Source organism: Molothrus aeneus, chromosome 4 (assembly GCF_037042795.1).
Source record: "Molothrus aeneus isolate 106 chromosome 4, BPBGC_Maene_1.0, whole genome shotgun sequence".
Classification (NCBI taxonomy): Eukaryota; Metazoa; Chordata; class Aves; order Passeriformes; family Icteridae; genus Molothrus; species Molothrus aeneus.
Genome location: NC_089649.1, coordinates 27,432,282 through 27,453,778, shown reverse-complemented (window position 1 = coordinate 27,453,778; position 21,497 = coordinate 27,432,282). Strand labels below are relative to the sequence as shown.

The 21,497-nt window shown below is 39.7% G+C and overlaps 1 protein-coding gene across 4 annotated transcripts; it reads right to left on the bottom strand.

Annotated features, from left to right (window-relative positions):
• Positions 1-4,511: 4,511 nt before the first annotated feature.
• On the bottom strand, positions 4,512-21,460 carry INTS12 (integrator complex subunit 12). 4 transcript variants are annotated; one of them, XM_066548150.1, is made up of 8 exons: positions 20,608-21,066; positions 20,175-20,296; positions 15,277-15,440; positions 13,288-13,434; positions 12,571-12,758; positions 8,748-8,907; positions 7,282-7,434; positions 4,512-5,468 (listed from the first exon to the last, which is right to left on the bottom strand). In XM_066548150.1, exons 3-8 carry the CDS (start codon positions 15,430-15,432, stop codon positions 4,887-4,889), a joined length of 1,386 nt encoding a protein of 461 aa, XP_066404247.1. In that variant the 5' UTR covers positions 15,433-15,440; positions 20,175-20,296; positions 20,608-21,066; the 3' UTR covers positions 4,512-4,886. The 4 variants fall into 4 exon arrangements, with proteins under 4 accessions (XP_066404247.1, XP_066404248.1, XP_066404246.1 ...); XM_066548151.1 differs by lacking the exons at positions 20,175-20,296; positions 20,608-21,066 and adding an exon at positions 21,354-21,460; XM_066548149.1 differs by having other exon boundaries at positions 19,952-21,066.
• Between the last annotated feature and the right edge of the window lie 37 nt (positions 21,461-21,497).

The window sequence follows — 21,497 nt, the reverse complement described above, 5'->3', positions numbered from 1 at the left end:
GTTCTCAGAGATAGATATCCAGAATCTGGTGTGGGAATCTCTGTGTACTGCTGCTATCCAGTGAACATTATTTTGCCTTATTGTGCATCACCTCAGGCACTTAAATCTTTCTGTTCCCATAGCAAGCAAAAAGGGTTCTCAATCACTTAATTAATGGATTTAGCTGCTTTTATGGAAAGCTTCACCTTCAGTTAAATGAAGAAAATAAAAGTGCAGAGGGAGTATCAGCTTGGAAGAATGGACTGAAAGACTTATCGCTCCCCAAAGCATCGCTACTGCTTTGGCATTTATATTTTGAGATTATGGGGAAGATACACACAAGAAGGTTTTCAGCTCTGTCTTACAATTTAGAATATTTTACTTGGAGAAGATCTATATTTTGCAATAGTTGAAACAGTTTTAGAAATGGCTGAATTGTACTTAATAGGCTTAATGGAGTCATGTAAGCACAATGATGAAGTTTTTTATTTCAGACATTAATTAATCAAGGGAAAGAGGAAAAAAAAAAGATTTCTGAAGTCTTAGCAGTGAGAACTCCGCTTGAGTCACAGGAGAGCTCAGATTTTGAGTGTTAGGTACATTCTCCATGAAGAATCAGACTCTGGGAAGGTGTCTCAAAGAGTACTCAAATGCTGCTCTCCAAAATATTCGCTAGGTATCCTGATCCTGAAGTAACAAGGAATGAAGGATGAATATACTGGAGTTGACCACCTGAATTTCTGGGGGACCTAGGAACTCCAAGCAGGCCAAATGAAATCCCCGTAGGATTAGGACCCTAATAATTTTTATATTGTGGGATAATTATATGACTTTATTATAGCCCCCTAACTTGGGATCCAGTAAAAGTATGTAATTAGGTACTCAGGTGGATTGGCTTAGTCCATTTCAGAAATTCAAATTGTGAGCCATTATCATTTGATATTATGAATATGTTGCAAATTTTAATTTTTGTTTAAAACAGATCAATGCAAACAGCAATTGCAGGAAATTAAGAGATGCTCCTTGAATCTAAAGCCTTCCAAATTAAAGATTTACAACAATTCATATTAGACTTGCTCAGTCACATTTTTGTTAAGACAGTGCTTTAAATACTAGAAACGGAGCTGTGTTAGGACTCCAGAAATTCATAAGAATATACAATGGTTTTGCCACTGGATTTTTTTGATGTAGGGAAGGTTACTATATTCTAAGAGCTTTCTTATTCTCATTCTCATTAATGACAAAACTAATTAATTTTGATTGAAGCAGGGACAGGCTGCAGTTTACTGGATTGATCTTGCATTTGTTCCAATGTATGTTTTACTTGAGCTGGTGTGAAAATAAATATGTACAACTACTTCCAAGATTGGGTCCACTCAAACTGAAGTGCTTTTCCATTCAGGGAATATTTTTATGTGTTGCCATTGATAACCTGGAATCCAGAAAGTGTCCAAGCCAGTACACAGCAGAGTCCCAGGCTCTGACCTCTGGCACCTCTGTGCTTCACCATCTTCCCTTTGGCTGGGTGATCTTCCAGCAGGGGTTCAGCTTTTCAATGCAAACACAGATTGAAGAATTATTCCTTCTGACTTCTCATCTTTGGAAGCTTCACTGGGTAATTACCTCCTTCAAGCAGTCAAGTATGCTTTTGCTGTCATTTTAGGATAGCTTTATAAATGAAGATGGATGAAGTGGACCTACCACCTGCACTAGGAAACACAGCCATGATAATCCTTGCTCCCATAGATCTGTTACTGATAATTCCTATTACAATATTGTTTGTTGAGAAATAGTAAAAAAAAAAAATCTTCTTTTAAATTATTGTAATAATAAAATCTATTTTTGTAAAGATGTTTCTTCTTCTTTATTTTTTTTAAATATTATGTTTTCCAGAAGCAAAGAGCTTCATATGCTATCCAAGATCTGCCTTTAAAGTTAGCAGAGGAGATAGTTAGTTGCCTCAGATAAAATGCTGCATTTCTAGGATGCATCCTAGCTTATTGATAAATACATTAGAACTTTTCAAGCACTATCAAAAATACTAAGAAAGTTTAAAAATACACTTCAAGGTTCCAAATGTCAGCATAGCTCTGTTCTTTTCCAGCTGCTCCTGAGATTGTGACCACTATGAGCTGCAGTAGATAAAAGTTTGTAAATCGCAGAGCCTTGTGTTAGACCTTCATTTTAAGAGACAGGTATCACCAGCATCCCCTAGTCCAGCCAGAAGTAGCACTCATGGAACCAGAGTAACCTATAATTTCACATTACTGAGGGTATCAGAAGTTGGGCATCTATGAAACAAACCATCCTATTTAAGTGGAAATAAATTACTACCACACCAATTTCTAAAATATTTAAGAAAAGTCAGGTAGCTATTTTTACAGTAAATCACAGAGCAATTTGGTTTGGGGATAGAAAAATCACAGGACTATTCTCTGTTATTTTTACTAAACAGGAGGTATGCTTCTCAAATTTCAGATGGGCATTCCTTCTTCCTGCCCTACACTCCATTCCTCAACCTGACACACGACTTCAGTCAAACAAGCCTGTAGAACAGACTCCTTTCCTGAAAATACAGTTGTTAATTCCATCCTAACTATAACATCAAAGCAGAAAGCAACTGTTCCCTTCAATCTTCTCTGTTTTTCAGCAGTGCCTATCTTACATATTCAAGCTAAACACTCATTCTAAAAGACCTGGTCTGTGCTATAAATCCTTTCTGATATAATACTTCAAAGAATCACAATCCTAACTGACATTTTTATACCAACAGAAGATGACTTTGTATTTCATTTAGGAAGCTGGGAAAGTTACAGTGGAAGAATGTCTTTTGCTGATGCAGACTGTACCTGTATTGCAGATTTTCCTAATGCAGTGCTATTGATGAGTGCAGCCAGACTTTGGCCTTATTAGAGGGAAAAGAAAGGCACAAAAAGCACAGCATCACTTATTTCATTCTGAATGGAGGGACCCTACAGTCAATCCAGGCCAGAATTACAGATGCAAACACATCAGGGCACACTTGGATCAGTCTCAGGAGTATTCTAAATGGCATAAGCTACCAGTATTTGAAAACAAGGATCATTCCTCTGCCCGTGTTCACCTCACTGGTGGTACCTAAGGTAATGGGGACAGTTGAGATGTAAGCTCCTGCACTCTCACCAGCAAAGCTTTATGTCTGTTCAGAGACAAGACAGGCACCTAGCACCTTGAACACTCCTCTGGGAGCAGGTTTTACTACTGGAATGAACACTTCACATAGGAGCACTTGGCCATTTAAAGGATCTATCTTCACACTACTTCTTAGTGTAGGCATCAGTCTTCTGATTAACACTTAGGAAGAAAATATGCCTTCTGTTTGCTAATGGAAACTTCATCAGTGTCTTTTCCTACTATGCTACCATTAAAAACCCTCTGTGCTGGAAAGGAGGAAGGATGGGCTGATCAAAAAGCAGTAAAAGTTCTGGATTCCTCCTCCTCATGCTGTTATTTTTACACAGCCCTGGAAGCTGCAGGCACTACAAAGATAAAACCTTTCTTTTTTTCCCTCCACAGGAAATAGTAGCTGAAAAAATCTGCAAATTTTCCAGGCAGCTGAGGCAATCCTGAGTAAATTAAACTATTCCTTTGGCTGTTTAAGGAACTATAGCCTAAATCTTAATTGTGGAGAAAGGAAATGAGGTATGGGAAATAGCTAACATGTATCAAGCTTTATGCACGCTGAAAATACAGGATGGCAAAGAGAAACAGTAGCTTTCACCTACCTATGCCAGTCTGTGTCACCACAGACCATGAACAGATGTCAGGTGCCCACTCCAGCTGCTCTGTCACTCACTCCCCTCCTCAGCTGGGTGGGGGGCACAGAAAATACAATGGAAGGGTCATAGGCCAAGATAAGGGGAGTGAGAGATCACTCTCCAATTACCATCATGGAAGATTAATGAGACTTATTACCCATCAAATCAGAGTATGATAAGGAGAAAATAACACTGGCCATGCATACCTAATACAGTCCAAGATGTTTTCATGTTTAGAGATGCTCCCCTCATCACAGAAGGAATGGAGGGAAATTGCCATGTGCTAGACACAGAGAGCAAGACTCAAGGTCATTTTCCAGTGCCCACCTTGAGCCAAATCTAAGCTGAACACAACCTGGAGCAGCTGGGATGAAGAGAGCGAGCACAAACCATGAAGAACAGCTCAGGGGTAACCGTGGAGAGCTGGAGTACCTGATACTTCTCAAATACAGGACGGTTCTCTACATTTTAAGAAAACTTGAAGACAGTTTTGACTCTCTTCTGTTTTTTTAGTTGAAATTTCTCACTGTATAAAACCAAAACAGGCCAATTTAGCAAACTGCCAAACTAAAACTCTCAATCTAAATATACTGTTGTCAAACAGTTAAATTTTGAAATTAAAGTATTTTTTCCCCTAACAAGCTTTACAATTTGAGGCAATAAACTCTGCACAATATTGAACATCTGAAGCATTTTAAGTACTGGAATATGGGGCGAAAGAAGAGTGGCAATGACTTCCCAGATTAATAATAATTTTATTATTAACATTTAAGAATGATGGTTTCAGCAAGTTCAATTTATTAAGTATCTACACAAATGTGGGGGGTTTAATATCAAAAAATACCCAACATCTTCAATTTCAAGTTTCAGTGCTTTGAGTTACAAAACCAGGAGCACGTAATAACCAATTCCTCTAACATATTCAATTCACAGATTTGGAGAGGCAGAAGGATTACCGGAATTATTAAGGTTTGACCTTCTGTATTACCTAAGGTTTGGGCTTCCCTGATTTAACCTCTTCCAGTCCAGTACCGGGGGGATTTCCTTTAAGAAAAACACCGACGGTGCTGTCTCACGGAACACAACCAACAACATCAGCAAGCAGCCAGACTACTTCTTGAGCTTCTTTTGAGCAGCCTTCTTTTTAACCATTTGTAGCCGCTTCATGGCGTTGAGCTGGGACTCCTGCGAGGTGGGGCCCTTCAGGGACGCGGGCTGGTTGCCCGTGTCAGCCGCGGCTTTGCCGGCGCTGCCGCCCGCGGAGGAGCCGCCGCCACCGCTGCCGTTGCCGCCGCCGGCCGTGCCGCCGGTGCCGGGGGCGGCGCCGCTGGGGCTGGGCAGCCCCGCCTTGCTCACGTTGTCGCTGCTCACCGAGCGGCTCAGCGTCGTCTTGCCCAGGGTCAGCGGCGGGGGAGGCTTCAGCTGCACGGGGTTAGCGCTGTTGTTGGCAGAAGCTATTTTGGCCCCCAGTCCCGTCTTTGAAGTCGCCAGCCCTGACAAACCCACGGGTTTCTGGTTATTTGAAGAAGCTGCAGGTTTCCCGCCAGCACTCTGTGCTGTCGATCCCAGTTTGGCAGTGGATGGGTTGGCAGAGGAGGTTTTGGCTGCAAAAGCAGCCCATCCTGTAAGGCCACTCGTTGCTGAAGAGGAAACGCTTGTACTGGCAGAGTTCCCCGAAACTGCTGCTGAGGTCTAAAATAAATAAGCATTCTTATTATAGAGCATCTATTTGTGTAACACATCACAGCAGGAATACACCGAGCCTCCGATTCAGTTCTTTTCCCAGGAACACCCAGTGGACAATATTTCATCACTGGTCACCATAGTTGAAAAGTACTAACAAGAACAGGAAAGGATGCCAGGTGCAGCCAACTTTCAATCTCCCAGGCACACAGAACATAGTATATCCCTTCTCCCCTTCCTTCTGTACACTTAGCAGACTACCACACAGCACTGGGACCCCTCCATAAACAATAAAAGCCCAAATTTGTGAACTATATAAAAGGTGGTGTCTTGGCTTCTCTTTTATTTGCTTACTGTTGTTACCAGGTGTCACTTTTCAACCAGCTGACAGATGCTCAGACAAAAATCAGACACTGAGCAATGAAGTATTGCATTTATTTTAGGAAACTGTCCAAGTAGCAGTATCTAAACTGTTTCCTTTCTTCTTGGTTCTTAGCAACTTGTACCACAGAGAGAATTAAAAAAAAATAAAATATTATCCTATAGTCTTTTCCCATTCAGGTACTGCAAAAGACAAACTTTCTGCAAACATGGGTTCCCTTTGCCTGTGAAGCACTGTGCTATCCCCACACTGAGTTCCCACACCTTAAACCCTGCAATCCCCAGGCTTCAGGTGAGGATGATATGTTGATTTAAATCAGAGTTAGACCAAATGGCAGAGTCAAAACAAAAACGAAACCTCTCTATTCAAGTAACACTCCTTTTATAGTATACCCAGACAACTCCTAAACAGTAAAGTTGGTGGAAGAAATCAGGCCCCAGGTCTTATAACCTGTTTAGGCACATAAATAACTCTGCTGAGGTGAAAAAAGTCATTCACAAGCACGAGTGCCAGAGCAGTACCCATTCTAGTATTCATGATGGTTTGCATCCAGGCAGAGCAATGGCAAACATGACTTTGAGCACATGAATAATTGCTTTGATTTTCAGATAAAACTGTGTTTTCCTAAGAAAGGGTCATACTTTATGAGACTACTCTGTTATTTATTACACTGCTTCTGGTTTACCACCTTTGACCAATTTGACCTTTTGACAATATTTTAACTTGGAAAAACAGAAACATGAAGCAACAAAGAATCAAAGAAGAGAATCACAGAATGGTTTGGGCAGGAAAGGATCTTAAAGATCATCCTGTTCCAACCCTCCTACCATGGGCAGGAATGCCAGCCCCTAGATCAGATTATATTTAAGAAGCTCCTAAATTAAATCTCAGAGTCAGCAACACTTTCCCTACAATGGAATCACAGAACCATCTAGGCTAGAAAAGACCTTCAAGATCATCAAATTCAAGTGTAAACTCAGCACTGTCAAGGCCACTGTTGCCATGAGAAAAAGGCTTCCAAGTGTCAAAATACACATAAGTTACTTGGCTAGTGAGGGTAAATAATGCATTTTATATGATTCATAAATCATAGAATGGTTCAGGTTGTGGAAAGGATTTTGAAATTATCTAGTTCCAATCTCCCTGCCATAGGCAGGGATGCTTTCCAGTAGACCAGGCTGCTCAGAGCCCCACCCAGCCTGGTCTGGAACACTTCCAGAGATGGGGCATCCACACATGAAGTGAGTTTTTCCTCCCATTCTTTCAGTGTCGTTGCAAACCCACGATGCCCTGGTACTGATGACTATTTTCCAATAGTGTACTGATGACTATTTTCAATTATGGATCTTATGTGAAAAGATTGGTCTAATTGGAAAAAAAAAACCCATTAATCTGTGCAGTGCAACAAACTCTTCCTCTGGTAAATTTAAACTACATTACCTTGACTTCTGTTCTCTTGAATGCCAGAAAAGCTGGTGGGGTCTCAGGTTTTAACTTGATTTCTGGTTTCTTGACCAATGGATCCTTCAAAGCTGGTACAACTGAAACCACTGCAGGAGCTGGTTTTTGAGGTGGTTTTTGTGTCTTCTGAGCCTGTGTAAGTGGTAGGATAAAAACATCCTAAATAAGTTATGGGCCACATAACACGGACTGTTTTGACTGTTAACAAAAAGCATGAGCATTTTAAGATTGCAATCTAGCCTTTACAATTTCAGGTTTAATGGTCCCTGAGAAATGAGGCAACAGGGGATGTGGAGATGTGCTGGGTATGGAACTGAGGTCAGGGTCCAGCCAAAAAGCAACCTGAACAGAGCTTGCTACTTCAGTGTGGAAAGAGTGGCAGTGTTGATGCTTGGAGAGTAGGAAAGCACTGGGCCTTTACAGGAACAAGGCAAAGACAGGTGAACTTGCAGAAGACAAGAACACAGTCCAGCAGTACTGGGATGTAGGCTGTAAGAGCCTGCTAAGAAGTGGCAGGCAAAATGGCAGAATTCATGCCAAAACGAAAAAAAAGGAAAGGTAATACTGAAGGCAACTGCTCAATGGCTAAACTGGATACCCTATGCAGGAACTGACCTCAAGCAAACACACCTCCGAGTTCAAAGGCCTGAAGATCATCACAATAATCACATATTTCAGTCAGTGTTGGTACATCCTAGGCCAGGATCTTACTCTGCCTTCTTTCCTTGTTTCTTAGTGGAGCCATTTCAACAGATAACACTTGCTCAGTTATCAAAGAACAGTTTCAAAACACATTTTCTGCTGTATTTTTCTGTATTCTGGGTGTGATTTTAAAACATCAGAACTAAAATCACTAATGCTCCATGCACTCAAAGCTCTTATGTTTCTTTCTCATAATGAGATGAGTGGGAATCTGGTAGGATACTGTTCAGTCAAGCAGATAAATCAAAATAAAGGCTTTTTTTTAATCTCTTTTTTTTTTTTAACTGGAATGTGCTACCCTCAGCTTATTTTTGACCCTGAGAACATTCAATATGTCAGATTGAAATTGGCAGTCTTGTCCTACAGGAAAAGAACCATTCATATCCAAAGCTGAGAAGAAAACTTAAACTGCAGAGCTATTACTAAAAGCTGAGTATCACCTGAAATAAAAAAAAAAGGTTTTAACTTCTGCTTGCCAAGCAGGAAACAATCCTATTTCACTTTTCTTCAGTCACCTTCTGATTTTTAAAAAGCTTTGTTTCAGAAGTGCATTACTGCATTACAGAATACTCTTTGAGATGCTACATTAAAAACCACAGCTGCAGCAAGGGAAGCACTGCTGAAAAAAATGGTTCTCCAACGTGCTTCTTAAGACTTGTCTAACCCAGGAAATATTCTCACACAGTAGAAATAGCCTGCTGTATTCAAATAGAGCTCACACGAGACAAAAAACTGACTCCTACCATTCTCTTCATCTGCCTGGTACAGCGGGCACAGTACCAGACAAGTCGAGGATCATTCACTTCCTTGTCTGTCACCTGAGGTTTATGGCAATCCTGGTGGTAGAGATTATGGCACTCCTGACACTCCACTAGCTGATTCACAAAAGTAACTGTCATTTGCCTGCAGAGCAAATAGTTAAGAATAGATTATGGGAGAAAGCACTTAGAGGATTATCCAATTGTTGAAAATTTTGCAAGGCTTAAGATAAAAAATAAAAATATTTTTCTTTTCACATATATTTTCCACCTGTGGCAAATCAAATGTATTCCTTTTCTTCCTGTATCAGTTCTTCCTAACTAATATTTCAAAAATTGGTATTTTTAACGGTAATTTTTTTCAAGAGATTTGAAGACTTCCATTCTATTAAACATGTGTATTTGACAGTCTTGATTTCTCTGTTTAATTTTTAGAGCAGAGATGTAAGTCTTGCCCGCTTTGGTTCACCTGGGCATTTTATGGATACATCACAGAACACCAATTACTTCCTCATTATAATAGCATGTGAGGGACAGTCTCCATTTGGGTAATTTTCCTGTCAGCTGCAGAGCAATACAGTTCAAGAACAAATAATTTCTCAATGACAAGCATGTAGGAGTGCTTTCTGCTGCAGGATTTAAAAGCATCATCACCCAAGCTCTACGCTACTTTGAAGATGTTTTATCAGTCATCCCTTTGGTCTCTATCCCATAAACAGACACGTGGAATTTGAGATAATACCAGAATCATGGAGAGATGGAATAGAAAGGATTAATTGTGCAGTCCTGCCTTGAAGCAAACATGCAAGCTGGTGATGAGGGCTTCATTTTGTGTGGGCCTTGCTGAAAGTAATCACGCTGTATAAATGACACATTAGTGATGTATACATGGCTGGGAGTCTGCCTGTGAATTACCCAAATACCATTTTCCTAACGATTCCTCCTTTCAGATGACAAATCAAGCTATTTAATTGCTAAGCTGCTTTTGCTCATATCCCCGAGGAGCAGGTACCCAGGTAACCATGGAAACTCTATTTGTAGATACATGGGGAAAGGTAATCCCTTATTTCTTTATATAACAGAAAAACAAAGTCTGAAGGTATTGTCCATATAAGTACTGGAACATTTTCTAAGAAAGATTTCTCTTTTAAACAGGCTACTTAAAAACAGAAAGGGAAACCTTTCTGAAATTCTAGGGTCCATTATTTTACATTCAGGATATTGAAAAGATGTTTTGTTTGGTTTTTATTCTAAATAAACTGAATCAGAACAAATAGTCTCAAGGAGGGAGACTCACGCTACTTTAAAATTACAAAACCTCACCCCCAACTGGTTAAAAACCCATGAACTCTTCATGCTCAGAAACAAGTTACTTTTAAATTATTAGATTACTAAGAAACAAACCTAATGATTTTTTTCCTTCAAAAAACCAACCAACCAAACAAGTATTCATAGAAAATTAGGTTCTTATTTCCAAACCAATCTTTTAAAAATATTTTTTGGGAGGAAAACTTTACTATCATCTATGTATTTCATGTAGTATTTCCTCTTTCTACAACTGAGGAGCCAGTGAGAAACCTCCATAACTGGTGAGTTGTCCTGTTTTTCCCAGCCTACAAGTACTGGAGAGGACAAAGTTATTTTAATACTCCCTCCCTCCTTATGCCTAACTTAGTAAAAAAGAACAACAAACTTGATATAAAAGAACAAGAAGAAAAACACCACAGGCATCAACAATAATTACTCATAATTACTATGAAAATACATTTGACACTTGGCAAATCTTGAAGAAACATTTCATGCCTCTGCTTTAGTTTTTACATCTCTAAAAAGGAATAGTTAATATTCAAAAACACTTTTTTGCATTTGTGAACTCACAGCTGGGTTCTTGTTATCTTGCCTTCTTAAGCAATACAAATATAAATTCTTTTGCTATGAACTCCACCTACTCTGCAATTTGACTTTTTCATTCACAACTGTTTGAATAATTGAGTTATTAAAAGATGTCATTTTAAAAACATACAGGGATTTTATTATTTTGGCTCAAGATGTTACCCCAAAAAGGATGCAATAAATAGAGGAATACTGTCTGACCAATGTGCTGGATTCAGAACTTTAAAGCGCAAGTCCTCTGAAAAAAATCCAGTCCAGTGTGAGCTGGAGACAGACAACCATGTGACATCAGTTTCAGCAGGTTCCATGTAAAATGAAAACAATCCAGAGTGTTGGGGTGACTGTCACCACTCTCTCTCTAATGAGTTGTTCCTTCCCCAGCAGTGCTTCTCCCTCTGTCTGGCATCAGAGATATTTTCGTTAGCCAGGCTAGACACATCTTTTACAAGAACACTTGAGTTGGTGACCATGAACGGGCAGAAGCAAAGCTTCAGCAGCCAGGTTAAATAAACACGGACTGTGGAACAGCTAATGGAGCCCTGTATCTGGCCTGTGCCTTTCAAAGTCTTGGCTACACTGGGCACAGGAGTTGCATTTTCTTTCTTCTGTTTGTTTACTTTGCAGGCATTTCTCATTATGCCTGCAAGCGTTTTTCTTTGCCAGGGAAGACACAGAATTAATCATCCACAGCAGTCAAGACTGTATAAACGAAACTTCATTATCCCCTCCTGTCAAACAAGGTAATACCTTACTATTTTTAGTAGCATTTTAACATACCACTGAAGGGGGCTTTGCCTCTTTTAGGAGACAGCAAAAATGGAATTTGCAGGAAAAAAGGTAAAGTTCAGATATTTCTATTTGAGCTAACACATGGGAGTAACATGAAATCCCATCGGACCCCAACTGGTCACCAGTATAATCATCTGTAACTACAGAAATTTATCCTCTGTGCACTGACAACACTTCCCTATCTTCACAACAGGAATAACCATGGAAATGATGAAAGAATAATATTATAGCACACGCTTCCCAACTGACTCAAGCTGAGTTAAAACACATACTGCTGCCAAAAGGCCTGTGCCTCTCTCTGTCCTGGCTCTACACACACATGCCAGCATAAGCATTTACTCTTACTGAGCTGACTGAAACCCAAACCTACAGAAAAACCCATACGGAGAGTTGATCCAGGGGCTGATTCAGCTGATCACAAACTGTACTGGCAATACACCCTCCTAAATAGTCCAGGGAAGGAGGTAAAATTGGGAGAGCCAAACTGTTCCTTTTGGCAGCATTGGGGCCTAACAAGGATATAAATGATCTGTGAAACAAAATCCTGGTGTGAGTGATTTGATCTTAGGGTAGTTATTCAAAAGAATTTTGCACATCTGTTAACAATAAGTGGACTGCTAGTACCATGTTAATAAGTCCAGATTAAGAGCCCTTACTGGAACCTAAAAACAACCTGTCTTCACTGCAAGATATATTTGCTGAAAAAACATGGCTATGTGTAAACTAATACCAAATGATTAGGAAAAGAAGAGCAACACATACAGATCTCATATTAAGACCACCTAAAAGTACTTTCGGATAAGAACTGATTTTTTAAAAAATGCTTATTGCTAGCCATTAATATTTTGTTTTGCGATAATTGAAAAATGCATTTGTCATGATAGGTTTTGCATCTTATCTAGTTTTATTTTCACTTGTCCATTCCTGCAGAAGAAAAGCTGGTTCACTCTCTAAAAGTTCCATTTTCAAGAAACCATTCTTATTCATGAAGAAGCCTTAAATGTATGATCAATTTTGGATATTAAGCGATTAAGTTGTTTCCGGAATAAAAACTTTGAGAAGCATTAACTCAATTAAAAAAAAAAAGGTAACTACACCTAGCTAGAAAGAAGCAATGTTGACTTACCTGCAAACAACACAGGCTAATCCCATTTCCATGGCAAAGTCATCAGCACTGGTTTCCTCAAAGCTAGATAAATCAGGCATGGATAAATCCTTGCTCGTCTGAACTGTAATAGGAGAGGACCGAGCCTCTTGCTTCTCCACCCTGGGCTTCTTTGGTGCATCAGCTCCTTCAGCAGGATCCCCTTTTGTCTATTAAACACACACACAGAGAATGTGAAAATGCAACAAGCTAGCAGATTATTAAAATGAGTTAAAATGGAACAGTTATATTAGCAGTATAAGAAGGTGTACTTTATGCAGCATACACACAATGTATTTTCTTTAATTACATATTTTCTACAAAATATTTATGAAATAGAAGCTCAAGCTCCCTTTTTGTACTTCACCTCAAACTCCTTGAAAAAACTTTGGGAATATCACATTTCAACTTGCTACATTTTAGTAATCTTTTATGAGAAAATCTCCTAGGATTTAAAACACAGAATTGTTTGGAAGGCATCCCTTAAGTCCAACCTCGCCACAATGAGCAGGAAAAATAACCACAGAATAATTACAAGAAGATATTTATTAGATTGCCTAAATGGCAACAGGACTCACTAATGTAGCTCACAGGCTAGAATGAGTTGAAGATACAATGAGTTCAAAAGGGGAACCTTTGTCTAAAACACCTTTGAGTTCATTAACCAAGTTATTTCACTAGAGAACAAAAATAACTTACTTTATCTGCAGATCTCTTTTCTGTTTCTTTTTTCACTTTTTCTGATGCAGTGGGCTTGCCATTGTTGTTGCCAGAAGGCAAACTGGATGAAGCTTTAGGCTCTTGCTTAATGGGTTTGGTGACAGATACTTTTGGTTGCTCTACTTCCTGGAAACAGAAACAAAAATTGGAGCCAAATTCTGCTGTTCAGTTCCTACCTAATTTGCAATTAGTGAGATAACAGGACAGGCAAACAATATGCCATACAACACTGATCTACATATACACTTTCTATATAAAAAAACCATTTCTTAAAATATTTTCATATTACATCAACAAATTAGTGCTTAAATTGCAGAGAATTAATAAAATCTTCCCTTACCACTCACCTTTCTGAGGAAAAGGTGCGCCTTTTCCAAAGACAGATCCTCTTTGGAACATTAATTAAAATGGAGACATTTCTGCTTTTAAAATTCAAAGAGATAATGAACATGTATTTTCAGATAGTTCTAGGGACAAAATTCCATATAAGCTAAAAACACAAGCTAACAACTGATATAACCAGACATCAATAATTCATTCCTTCATGGAGAGAAATATTGACCTCCGCTTAATCTCAGTCCATATTTGTCTATCAGATTAATAAATATAGATATCAACAGAAATCAATTGTTCTCATTAAAGACACATTAGCATCAGCAAATGGATAATAATCAGGAGACCCTGTAAATGAGTGACAATCACACTGATGGGCATGAGCAAGGTACCCCCTCCCAGCTGGTAAGATGGGAGCAATTCTCTGCTATGTACTGGGACAGATTCTAAGCCCTGAGCTTCAGCCCTCCAAAGTTCCTTGACTTGACTGTGGTAATCCTGTGCTCCCTACTCTCTTCTTGGATCTCATGGTCAACCACAAATTCACCCTGCAGCCTGCAAATGCAAGGAAAGGAATACTTGTACTTTTTTTCATTTCTGACCTTTGCAGTCCTGCTGATATTGGATATATCCTGAAAAGAGAACGAAAGATTTCTTCCTTTGGCCTGAGCTTCAGTTTCACATGAGGGCAGGAGACTTCCAGCCAAGCTGTTATTACAATTGGCTTCCCAAACCTCTTTGCACTGTTATTTGGCTCCCTGCTTCCTCTTTAAACCACGCATTTATTCTTTGAGCCCTGAGATGAAAGGCACCTGAGAGTTTTGAGACCTGTGGTAGGTTTCAGGTTAACAGAAAGGAGTTAGACCACACAGTAAAGCATGATGTATGCTGAGCAGTACTAGTTCCTTTCAGTTATTTGGAGCCACATAGAAATGAAATATTGCAAATGTATCAGCATACAGACCACCATTAGAACACAGCAGGCTGACATGCAGGCCTCCTAGGGGAGAACAAGACCTCATTATCCATATGGCAATACACAGCAGCATGAGGATGTCCCTGCTTGGTTATTTCCATACGCTCATCTCACAGTCAAATATTCTCTCTAGCAGGTGTTCAGTGATTTTCAGTAGATGAAAAGTAATGTTTGTCTATTGGACAGCAATGGTTTCAGCCTGCAAATAATTTCTGCTTTGAACCATTTGGTGGTTTTCTCCTATGACTTCAACAGAATTTCAAGGAAAGAGATACAGCTTTATTGGTAAATAGCTTATTTTGTTTCATTTTTCTGTGGCAAATGTAATCTATATCTTAAAGAACTTTTAGCTCTGAAATGTGACTGCAGAAATATGTAAATTTGGGTGCACCTTACACAGCATGTCTGATATAATGCTGAATATCTCTTTTAAGTATTGGTGGATCAACAAGGTAAAGAGATTTTTTTCCCATTAACTTCCATTAATTGAAAGGATTATGTTGTATGGAAAAGGGGAATGATGAATATGAATACTCCATAATTACTTTTTCCTCAACTTCTGATTCTCTTTTAACTTTCCAGCTGTAAAAGGGTAACCAGGACTAGCAGGAGCTTTATTAAGGCACACAGAAAGGAGCCATGCTGCCCAACACCAGTACCTTCTGAGAGGGACGATAGCTGGAGTCAGTTCCTCTGGCCAATGACTCATCAAGAAGTGCTTTCAGCTTTTCAGCAGAGTCCTTACTCTTGGAGTGCAAAAAGCCCAGGGCCTTCAAAAAAATGGGATCCAGCTCCAAGTTCACTGTAGCAGCCATAGTTGTGTCTTCAACACGAGTTAAAAGAAAAAAGAAAAACAATGACAACTTTATTCACATGGAGCATAACTCAAACAGCGTGGCAAATAAAAGATTTATTTACTTTTAAAAAATTAATTATATTAAACCGCAGCAAGGATAATATGGGAATTAATTATCATTAGAAGATGGCTGTGAATTTCAGTGCTGCAGAACTTAGAATATGACTGACATCTGAAATGTCAAATTCATTCTCTGGCAGATATGATATTCAGAAATGAAACACATCATACTTACGTAAATGAAAAAAAACCCATCATATTTATCATATAATGATATTTATCATATCATATTCTTGATATTTCATATATAAAAATACTGAAAAGTATTCAAAATAAATAGTAACTTCAAGAAAAGCAATTGCCACCTGTTTCCTTAACGCTTTTTGCACATAAAGTGATTTCTAACTTGCTAATTATTTAAGAGCAACTAGGAAAAATCTTACTTGTAGAAAAAATAAGTTTTGAAACTTCTGAAAAGAACAGTTCATTGTAGCATGTAAGATATAAACAGCTAGTGTATTTTATATATATATATATATATATGTAAAATAGCTGAAAAATACATTCTTAAATTTAGCTGAAACAGTGAAAAGATTTGTAATTCAGACTGTGACCTATCCACATACTCACGTGACAGTCTAAGTGTAATGTCATATAATGACTATCCAGAGCTGCGAGACGCCACAGTGTCCATGGAAATAGAATAAACTAAGGAAAACTCTTTGCCTCATAGCAATATATTCCTGCACTCTGGAGCACTGTGTTAATTTCTTTAAAAAACTCAGGAATTTACACCAGAAATTGTTCCTACAAAGATTGATAGCTAACTTCAATCAGTAAATGACAATAATTTAAGAAATAACATGGGAAGTTTCCTGATCTTCTCTAAAAATGTATGAGAAGTGTTATTGTTATTAATCCCTTTAAGTCTCATTTAAAACACATCAGGATGTTTGTGGGTTTGGGTTTTTACCTACAATAATCTAGAAGACATTCTTGAAAAACCTTTCATCAGTTCTTTCATCAAAAGCACTGTTTGGACAGCTTTTTCAGCTGAAGCTTCTAAGGTTTTGGTTGATTAATTCCTTTTGATATTCATGGCAGTGAACTTTTACCTCTCTGGCCAAAACACCAGCACTGGCAGGCTGCTCCCTCAACACCTGCCTACACGCCCCCAGGAACCTTTATCTCATGCTGAGCTTTCACGAGACACCAGAGAATCGCTTGACTGAGATCATCAAGGAGTTCAACGTACAGAAGCTCATAGGCATTTTATCAATGGACCCAGCAGAGAGTTAAGAAACCTCTTCAAGAGCCTCCTCTCTCTTCCTTAATCTTTGCTACTTGACAAATCATTTTCTGGTGGCCACAGAACTTCTGCCAGGCAGTGCTACCCACCAGCTACTCGGCTGTACCACTGATCAAGCACAGACTGCAGCGGAAGCCCTGTCCCGGCAATTCGGTCTCTCTCTGATGATGACAAAAAGTGAATTCACAGAGCACAGAGAGACGTAGCCTCTTTTCTTTATCCATCTACCTCTGATAAATGTTCAGGCTGCTCTTGAGATCTGTGGGTAGGTTATGTCCCACATTTCTTTGTTCTGTGAACATACCTTCCAAGTGTCAGCACCACAAACTCTTAAACCAGGACTCTGCTAAACCCTCTGTTGAATGAAAACCACAGAATCGAAACACTAATTTCAGAAATTTTGTAGAACTCCCTGTTAAAAAAAAAATCCTTCAAGTTCTTCTCTGAGGGAAAGAGGAATTCTACTAGGAATATATACTTGTGTACACGGGAAATAGGCAGCCTCAACAGCCATCCATAGCCATTCTCTAATATTTTGAGAATAAATAAATCTCTCTGAAGGTAACACTTCCCAGATTTGTTTCTAGCTCTAGCTTTTTAAAGACACATATTGAAAGGAACTGTTAAACCCCAAATTTCAAAAGGGCTCTCCATACTTATTCCTTTATTTGCTATGTAATTGCAGCAATTCTTCCTCTGTTCTTGAGGACAATTATAATGTCCCAGGCTACTACACTTACGATTAAGATTTCACAAGAAATTTCTCCTGAGAAGAGAGGAAAGTGGGCTTAGTAAACAATTCAAATATGCTCAGTTTAGGAATGTATTTTCAAATTAAAAAAACCTATTATTGAGTTAGAGAAGGGAAGTATATTAAATGGAAAAATAAACACATCACTAACTGTCTTAAAAACAGCATCATCTGAAAAAAGCAAATTGATAATTATGCTCTCCTTATGGGACCATAATAACACTGCTGTCAAACAGGTTACTAACAACGTCTCTCCTGGTCCAAAAGGCAAATTATTGCTTTTGGTAGTGGCCCTTTCCAGATGTTCACAGCTCAAACTGTTTTCAAGTATCAAACAGTGGACTGCCACTTATAAATCTAAGGTCCAATTTCATTCATTCATGTTTTCATACACAAACTGCTCCTCTGGCAGTCATGTCAGCATACAGCAGTGTGACAGCCTTGAGACAAGGACAGCAGAGTGTTTCAATGATGATGCCACAGGCTATTCTGTAAGACAGACCTCCTTGACTTTCTTCTTGAAGTGGAATCTTAGTATAGGAAATAAAAATTAAAATGGTGTTTAGAAAAGAGTGAGTATGACGCTGTCTTTTCTGCATTAGATTGATAAGAGCTGTGAGATCAAAGGGCTGTGTTAAAACCCTTGAACCCTGAGCAGAACAGGTTTTGCACCAAGCAAGCACATCCTTGAGCCTAATCCTAAAAGCACCTTTCTCAACGTAGGTCTCTGTTACCTCCCAAGGTGGGCTATCCTAAGTGATTTAAATCTATGGGGAAACAGATGTTAATCAGTGAGTTGTTATTCTTAAAACACCCAAGAAGTGTAGGATTCTTTCATTTCTTGAGTATACTATTGTCTTCTGCCAAATACAATTGACCTTAACTGTGCACTCTACAGAATACCTGGTCTTCTAATTTAAAACTTACTAGATTTATAGGGTGTAGGAGCCCTCTTCTTTTTTCATTCATTTGCCATCCACTGTCTTGCATACCTGCCTGTGTGTTATCTAATTCATCATAACTTGCAGCTAAATGGATCTACTTCCATTATATTTTCAGATATGGTCATATTTTCAACCATTTGTTTCTGAGCTCCTATTCCTATTATTTTCTGAGGCAGGTGTACTACTAAAGATGTTTTTCCAACAAAGTACACCTCTTCTATTTATATTGCAATGCTATTATGGACTTCTGCTATTATGCCATCCTTTTATAGACTCATCAATATTTTTATTTTTCACTGCCACTTATGATTAAAAGGCCTTTCACTCACATATCCTTTTCAGCTTCCTTCAAGATCTGTAGCAGCTACCTTAAAACACAGTCACATGAATCACCAGCTTATAAATTCTTCCAACACATTCACTGCACTGTTTTTCATTTACTACCATATAATCAATTCACTTTTCCCTGTCACTTTGGATCCTTTTGTTCCTCAGAATTTACCTCCTTCCTGACTACATCTATTAAGAGTGACAGTGGCAGATTTTGCTTATTTACCAATAATGCCTCTTACAGGTCACTTTCAGACCTGATGAGTCTTAACAAAGTAGATCAAGGAAAATCTTAAAAGTAGAAAAAAATGAACTTCTATTTTCAGTTTTTGCTACTTAAGTATCTTAATCAGCACTTGATTTATGACAGGATAATTTCTCAGTAACTTTCCACAAGGGACATTTCAAAACTCATGCACTTCAGTAGTCTGGATAACTGTATTAATGAGAACAATTGTATTAATCAGTTCTAATTTCCTTGTCATCATCTTCAAAGAATCTTTTAAGACACGTATGAGATCTCTTGCTATGGAGTTACTAGTACTGGCATCCTTAATTTTACATTCTATTCTACAACATATTTTATAATGTTCTTTTAAATTAGTATTCCAATCAATATCACTGTAACCAGCTTATCCAATATTTTAAAAATTACATTAATGCCCTATATTTTCTGTTTTCTCCACAAAAACAGAGAATTATTTCAGGATTACAGAATCATGCCTTGTGGAAGGGACCCCACAAGTCTCCCTCTACAGCCTCCTGTTCAATGCAAAGTCAACACTGAATTCAGACCAGCTTGCTCAGGACTTTTCTAGCTGGATCCTGAAAATCTCCAAAGACAGGAATGCAGAAATCTTTCTGGGCAACCTGTCCCACTGTCCTCATCTCCTTGCTTTGAATTGGAGGTTTTAAGTTGTGCTGTCTCTCATTCTCCCACTGTGCATGTGAGTACAAAGACTGGCTCTATCTTTCCAATAATATCCTCAGGTAAAGGAAAACTTCCATTATATCTCCCTAAGCCCACAGCAGCTGGTATCCAACATCCCCTCCATCTCCAGATCTAGCTATTTAGTCACAGAGGACATGCCAATTGATCAGACATGATTTATCCTTGGTAGATCTGGCTCTGCCCAGTTTTTACCTTCTTATGCCACAAATGGCTTCCTCCACAATCCTTCCACAGCAGGAAGGAATGAGGCTGACCAATCTGTAGTTCTCTTGCTTGTCCTTCTTGCCCTTATGAAGATAAGATTTGCCTTTCTCCAGTCTTTGGGATCTCCCTCAGTCTCATGGCCTTTAAAAGATGACAGAAAGCAGCTTTGCGAAGACAATGTCAGTTGCTAGCACCCTTGAATGCAGCCTACCTGGGCCCACGGACTTATCAGGGAAACAATCCTGCTTCAATCCTCTTCCACAACTTGTAGTTCCTCCTCTCCTTAAGCTCTGCCTTGTGGCAAAAGGCCTTGGGACACCTTACGGGTCAAGTCTGTGGCAAAGAAGACATCAACTATTTGACCCTTATCTGTTTCTGCTGTCACTAACACACTTGTTCCACGCAGCAGAGGTGACATATTTTCCTTGTGAATCCTTTTCCTGATAAATGGCGTGATCCTTGTGAGTGCCTTTCAACTCAGGATATTTTGTGATCATTGTACCTGCACAACTGAGATTTGTTAAGCCCTACTACCACTGAGCTTCAATATTCTGCAGAAAATGGACCTGAAGGTGTTTCAACACGTCACTGCACATTAGCTTAAGCCGCTGGTTAATTGAGTACACCCCCACTACTGTTTTCACCTTGCATTACTCAATGTCCACACCGAAACTTATCAAGTGTACAAATTCCTGGGCATCATCCTCCTGGTAATTTCTCAGAGAGAGAAGCAAACTTCAATTAAATTTCTGAAGCAGATACGCCAAAGCCACGATGCAACCCTCCGCAACATACTCGCTGCAAATTTCTCCCTGGGATTTCTTTTTACTAACGAAGGAAAGGCTTCTCATTTAAAAGCAACACTTTAGAATGCTCAAAAGAATAAAATAACACCCTCCTACAACTATTATCGCCCCTCACGGACGCGTGCCCAGGAGGAGCCGTCCCTTGGCACCCCCGTGTCCCACAGGGACAGCGCCGCTCCCTCCGGGCCCCCGGGACGCCCAGAGCTCACCCGGCCCGAGGGGAAGAGCGGCCAGGTGTGCCTTAAGCCTCCCTCTTCCTCCCTCCTGCCAAACATCCAATTTCTCCCACCCAAACTTATCCTTACTATCCTCTCCCAACCCCTTTTTTCTCGTCCCAAACGCCTGTTCCCCCTCCCAAACCCCCCCTTTGCCTCCTCCTAAATCCCTCTTCCTCCCCTCCCAATCCTTAAATTCCCTCTTCCTGTGGTCAAACCCCCTCTTCTCTCTCTCAGCTCCCCTCTCCCTTCATCCTCCCAGTCGCTCTCTGCCTCCTCCCAATCGCCCTCTTCCTTCCCTCAAATTTCCTCTTCCCGATCCTCTCTTCCTCCTCTCAAGTGCCCTCTTCCCGCCCGCTGGTGTCTCACCGGAGACGAGAACGAGGAGGAGGAGGAGGAGGAGGAGGAGGAGGAGAAAGGAGGAAGGCGCCCCGGCAGGTCCGCCGCCACCGCAGTCCCCGCGCAGCGCGGGCGGCGGGCGGCAGTTCCGGGCGGTGCGTGCGGGCCGGGGCG